At 34.7% G+C, this 6,000-nt stretch overlaps 1 protein-coding gene across 7 annotated transcripts in view; it reads left to right on the top strand.

Annotated features, from left to right (window-relative positions):
• Positions 1 to 291: 291 nt before the first annotated feature.
• The window catches only part of ZC3H7B (zinc finger CCCH-type containing 7B), a 50,529-nt gene continuing 44,820 nt past the window's right edge, over positions 292 to 6,000 (top strand). For 2 of the 7 annotated variants that reach the window (XM_025165080.2, XM_025165079.2), the window contains exons 1-3: positions 315 to 376; positions 4,579 to 4,638; positions 5,529 to 5,562. In XM_025165080.2, coding sequence (XP_025020848.2) covers positions 318 to 376; positions 4,579 to 4,638; positions 5,529 to 5,562 — 153 coding nt within the window. In that variant the 5' untranslated portion in view covers positions 315 to 317. Of the gene's footprint in view, positions 385 to 411; positions 501 to 811; positions 930 to 971; positions 1,101 to 4,578; positions 4,639 to 5,528; positions 5,563 to 6,000 lie in introns of those variants that run through there. The other 5 variants (XM_007425682.3, XM_088141003.1, XM_007425684.4 and 2 more) reach the window with 5 other exon arrangements.

Here is a 6,000-nt window from a genome sequence, read left to right as displayed (position 1 = left end):
TAGAATCTGATATATTTCCTTCCTATGTTTTAAGTATGTTATTTCAAACATATTTCAATGCGAAAAGGTCTGGAAATTGTAATAACTTTGCTAACTGATGACCATGTAGTCACCTGGAGTCGAGCTCAGTTTGAAGGTGGCTTTACCATTTTATTTCAAATGTACAGTTCTACACCTCTCACATGTCATACTGGATACCTATGGTGAGAAACAGGTGGTCGTTAGGACCTGGAGGGATCCCAAGGAAGCATTTTGCCTGGCTGGTGAGGCTGTGTTAGAGAGACCTGGAAATGAAAGTAAAAAAGACGAAGAGGCACATGGAGGGAACTGCAGGGGCGGCAGCAGTAGCTGCTCCAGGATCAGAATGCTGCCTTCTGTAATGAAGTAAAAGTGACTAATTATTTATAATAATAATTATTATTATAATTATAATATCTCTAGTAATACCATACCATTTATCAAGGGGAAGTAACCATAGTGAAAATTTCCAAGCAGAAGGGGTGAGTAGGTTAATTTTTTTTGTCTGATAAGGAAGGAAAGAAAAAGGTAGGGGGAGAAAGATGTGAGAAATACCCCCCTCCCAGCAATATTGCATAGATTCGCAGAATAGTGACGGAAATTGTAATTGCAGATGCAGCTTAATCCTTCCCAATCAGAAAGTCTCGGACTTCCTTTAAAAATACAGTTGGGAGCAAATCCGTAAAGACCATTTTTCCCGGCCGAGATCGCGCTTAGGAGGGCCGGCAGGAGTTTGGCAGCGAATGGCGCACCCAGTGCCCTTTTGAAACGATCGGGACTTCCCACTGTTTCTCTCCGATGGGGCGGGGGGATTGTGAGCTGTTTTGCCTCTGCTTATTAAAAGCGCTCATTATGTGCAATTCCAGTGGGGGAAAAAATTGCGGACGCGTATGAGAGGGTCCTGCTTAAAGGTAGCTTTCAGCTCTGCTCGATACGGCATTTTGTAGCCTGACTTACCAAAGTTATCAGTTGAACAGCATGGAAACGGTCTTCTATGTACTGCACAGATCGCTCTGTGTATATCACACATCGTTCTGCGCCGTGGGGCTATTTTAGCTTGGAAGTAGCCGTGACAGTTTATTGTGAGTTTGGGAGTGAGTGCATGTAATAATACTGTGGGTTTTTTCCGTTTACTTCCGCCATATAGATGGATCTAATGCCGGTCAGCTTTGCTAAGCGAGGCCGCGGCTTGGAGGCCTTGGATTAGTGGGGGTAGGACGGTTTTATTCCAGCGGAATTTCAACTAAAAATCGGGTCTTTTAACGAGGGCCAAATAAGGACAACGGTTTGAGGAAGCCAAGAAATATAAACAAGATGGAAGACAGTTAATGTGCATAAACAGGGTATAGTCTGAATACCAAAGTCTTCCTAATATTTATTAATATAACAGACTACCATCCGTGCATAAATGTGTGCCTGTTGCATTAATAGGTTAAACACGTTATATTAATAATACGGAGAATGCATAGTAGGAGAGTGGGAAATGTGTTTAAAGTGTTACAGAGGAAACAGTATTTTATCATGCATTATTAGAAGGAAACTAGAAGGTGAGTGCCAGGAACAAGTAAATTAGGCATTTTAACTTCCAGGCTGGTGGGATATACTGTAATGTATGGATACTGTTTGTTTAAGCATTTGGGGCATCTCTACATTATTCTGTTCTTAATCTGTTTTTTGCTCATTTTCAGTATACTTTGCCAGTTGGGAAAGTTTGCCATCTTTTGTCAAAAATATTTGAATAAAAAAGTTATTACGCTACTTTACACAACTTTTCAAAGCAGTACTAACCATTTATATGATCCTTAATGTCATGTCCATATTGGAGGTATAGGTGATTTGTGACTTGTAGATCCTATGTGGCTTAACATTGTGTTTGTTATTAGGAATCTGGTAAACCTCAGGTTTGCAAAATAAACCTCTAGTCTTCCTAATGTACAGTTATGATTCTTATAATAGAATGGCAAAATTGCTGAAGAATTGTGAATTAGGAGGCAAGTAATAAATCTGTACAGCTCTCAGGGTTTTCAGCCTGATTTTCCCCCATCTCTGCCTCCATGTATTGTATGGTGTGTGTGTGTGTGTGTGTGTGTGTGTATTGAGAGACAATATGTCACATCCAAAAATTATAACTGCTACATTAATCAAAATAATATGCAAAGTTGTAGTAAAGTTGTAGTGAATAAATACATTTATAGGTACAATGTACTTAACCAGTGCTTTTAGTACCTGAAGTTTTAAATTCTTTAAAAATGGTAACTGAAAAATATAAGTACTTTATAAAAAGGATAAATGGGCCCTTGGTCAAAAGCTGCAAACATGCTTTCAAGAAGGGTGGAAAAGCAGATGGGGGTGGAATAAAGGCAATTTTTATAGTTTGTATTTAAAACTCAAATAGTTAATAACAGTTTCAAACTGAAAACAGGTATGGAGATTATGGCAAAATTAGAAAAACCTTGCATAATGATGGCTAGAAAATATTAAGGTGAACAGGAAGGGATGGTTCTATGCTTTGAATTACCTGCTATTTAAGGATCACGAAGTTAGCTTCCTTGCAGTACTGTACAGTTTAGAAATTTATTTGGAATGATTTCTGATAGTGTTCTGTATATGCTGGCTAATTCTCGGTAAATACAGTGTTTATAAGCTAGCTTTGTGTCAGTTGAGCAAATCACAGACATGTGGGTAATCTTTTGGCATCCTAGAAAAGTTGATAAATTGGCAATAAATTGTTACCAGGTTCATCCACAAACTATGATGTATTTTTTTTTGTTTACAAATATGCAAAGTCGTATAAAACAGGCTACTGAAGCTTGTTCAGTAAACTGTATTTAAAATACAATGGTTTAAACATATGTTGAATGCAGCTGTTGTATTAATGGCATTAATCCATAACTGTTCATATTGTATGTAGTGGAATTCATGTGGAATTGCAGTTGCTTTTTATTTTTCTATTTCAAAATTTTCTATTTGCAATAGCAGTGATGTTTTCGTTTTAACAAATAAAGTCTTGACCTGGTTTTAAAATATCTTGTTTCTAGCAATTTGTGTTCCTAATACTGCTGTGCTTTCAATATCTTTTATGCTGCACTTAAGACTGAGCAATTGAGGTATTCTTTCAATCTGCATAGTGCAACTAAGGTTAATTGAGAACCAATTTCCTTTTCTTTATTTGTAACTTGAAATATCAGAACCTTGACTGGTAGTTTTGTACAGTATTCTGATTTTTCTTCTGAAGTGGGCTTAGTGCTCTGTTTTTTTCTCTATGCTCCTTGTGGCACCATAAATAGTTTATTTTTGTTTACCTTGCAAACATCTTACACTCACACACAAATATTTTATTTAAAAGAAACTGTATAGAAAGGTGCAGTTCTGAGCAAGACTTTAATTTTTTTTTTTTTTAAAGTACAGTATGTGACAATATTTTTCAAGTATATAGTTTTAAATCATCAGTATATCTATCCATAAAGGCCTTTTTGGGTGCAGCAAAGTTCTAGCGGCTCTCCTTTTTAAATTTCAGCAATAGACTGTGAATTTATACAATGCAGATTGTATAATGGATGCTATCAATGCTTTTTTTATTAGTGTTCCTTGGTCCAGTCAAAGCTAGTAGTTATTGTTTATAAAGTTCTAAACTGCCAATATTTCAAGATTACCCTTTTGTTGTAGCTTAGACAAAATAGGTTTTGCCATATGTTAGCTTAGAAGGTTTTTAGCAATTATTTTAAGCCTGAACTAGTTTTTATTTTCAAGGTATATGATACAGTATAGGATTATGGATTGTGTATAAATAAACTGCTTTAGTTAATTTTCCTGGAAGAAGACAGTGGCCTACTACTACTGTTTCATTGACGTAAAAACAAAAGGGTTTATGTAGTCACCAGGAATCAAACAAAACTTGAGAAAGGCATTACTTTGTTTGAGAAAATTGACTGTAAAATCTTTTAAGTTATTCAGTAAATTAATAGCTTCACTGTTAATGAAGAACTGTTCTGGATCCAGTCAAAGACCTATCCAGTCCAGCATTGTGATTCCCACAAATACTGTTGTTCTATTCAGTCCAGGATTCTGATTTAAGGCAGAGAAAATAGCCATCCCTACCAGTAGAATTCATAGTTCCTTAATAATCATTAGAGTTACTGATATATTTATCCTATATATATTTGTGTAATTCTCTCTTAAAGTCATATCTAGTCTTCAGAATACTTCCAAAGAATTAAGGGTTGTTGAGAAGGGTTAGAAGTTCTTGAATTTGTCTCCTATTCCTTTGTACTCCTTAGAAACCTTGTATATACCTTTGAGAAACATAATGAAATAAACATAATGAAATAAGCTTTTGCATTTGCTATATTTTTAGGAGGGAAAGATCTTGGAATCTATTTACTCATATTTGCAATAATGAATTGATAGGTTTTTTATTTTTTTATTTGAGGATGGGGAGAAAATGCAAAATATTAACATATTTGGGAAAGAAATGTAAAAGTGGGATGTCATTGTTAAAATTTGAACTGAACAGATTTGTACAACTATAAAAGTTTAAAATATTCTTTTTTACTATTGTAGTGATGCAATGGAAAGACAAAAAAGAAAAGAAGAGATAGAGAAAGGTCTTCAGTTCATCCAGTAAGTAACCTATTTGAAAATGGTAATGTTTCTGTTTTTACTTATTTATAACATAAAATGTGCTTTTATTGTATCTATTACTAAATTTATAGTTGCTTCTTTGCAAACACTGCCCAAAGTTGTTGAAGTGTACTTTTCATAAAAAATTATTTAATTACCATGAAAATGTCATATGAAATCAGAGACCTATAACATAGATGAAACATCCAAACAAGAATCAAATCACAATTCCATTATAGTTGCATTAATGTAAAAATATTGCGGTGCCCAAGAAGGTACTTGTTAGAACTGTGTGACCTAATTTAAACATATGTGGAATTTGGAATCTTGACATATTAGACCTCCATCAATGTATTTTAATTCACAAACTTGTAAAGGAGAACTTCTGAGACCCAGGAGGAATATAATTTCTTAGATTTCCATATATCTTTTGTTGTCAGTCTCCAATATGGTTTGCAGCTGTTCTTCAGCTGATTATTCTATTGATTGGCTTCATAGGACTGCTGTAAAATAAACTGGGAGGTCATGGCTTATGTTCAGTTCTTGATGGCTTCAGTTTTACGTTATAATTTTCAGGAATAGAGGAGTTGAACTCTGTGCTGCTCACAAAACTTCCTTACGTATGTGGGTCATGGATACTAGTCACAGAGTTTCCTTCTTCCACTTGTGGAGAGTGTTACCGTATTTTCTTCCATTAAAGTTGCTCAAAGTTCTTGACAAACATCAATGTATCAATCAGCCTATAATGTTGGTATCTAATAATGCTGTTCTTTTGGAAAACAAGGATATCTGTTTTACTGTGGGAATTTTCTATCCGTGATTAAATTATGCATGACTTCTGCATGTTAGATTGATGCACACATTTCATAACCATTTCATTCTGTATCTAGGTCTACGTTACCCTTAAGCCAAGAAGATTATGAGGTAACTTCAAGATTTCACATTTTTATTTTAAAGTATTTAATGGTATTATTTTAATACAGCTTGTCCTGTTGTACGTAGTGCTGCGGAATGGAAGACCAACATTAGTTGTTTTCTAGAGTGGCTAGATGAGCATAGTTTTATGTGGAAAAATCAGCAGCCATTCAGCTCTATCTTTAGCTAGAGCAGAGTTTCGCTAAGGAAGTTTGTATTTATTTATAACATTTTAACCTGCTTTTCATTATCATAATAATAATCCCCAAACAGGCTTTGCACCTCATTCTTACAAGGGAGAGCATGGTTGTATATTTTTATTTATTACAAATATTTTACTTAAGTTTACTCATCATTACAACATCTACAAAACTGACAACAAACTAAAATATACCATTAAAAACATGACAATCCAGCAGCAGAACAAAAGCATACACACACAGTAGT

Source organism: Python bivittatus, unplaced genomic scaffold, assembly GCF_059951505.1.
Source record: "Python bivittatus isolate LINGU-HERP-01145 unplaced genomic scaffold, Pbiv_v1 ctg000330_np1212, whole genome shotgun sequence".
In the NCBI taxonomy this organism is placed as follows: Eukaryota; Metazoa; Chordata; class Lepidosauria; order Squamata; family Pythonidae; genus Python; species Python bivittatus.
This window is presented reverse-complemented; position numbering and strand designations above follow the sequence as displayed.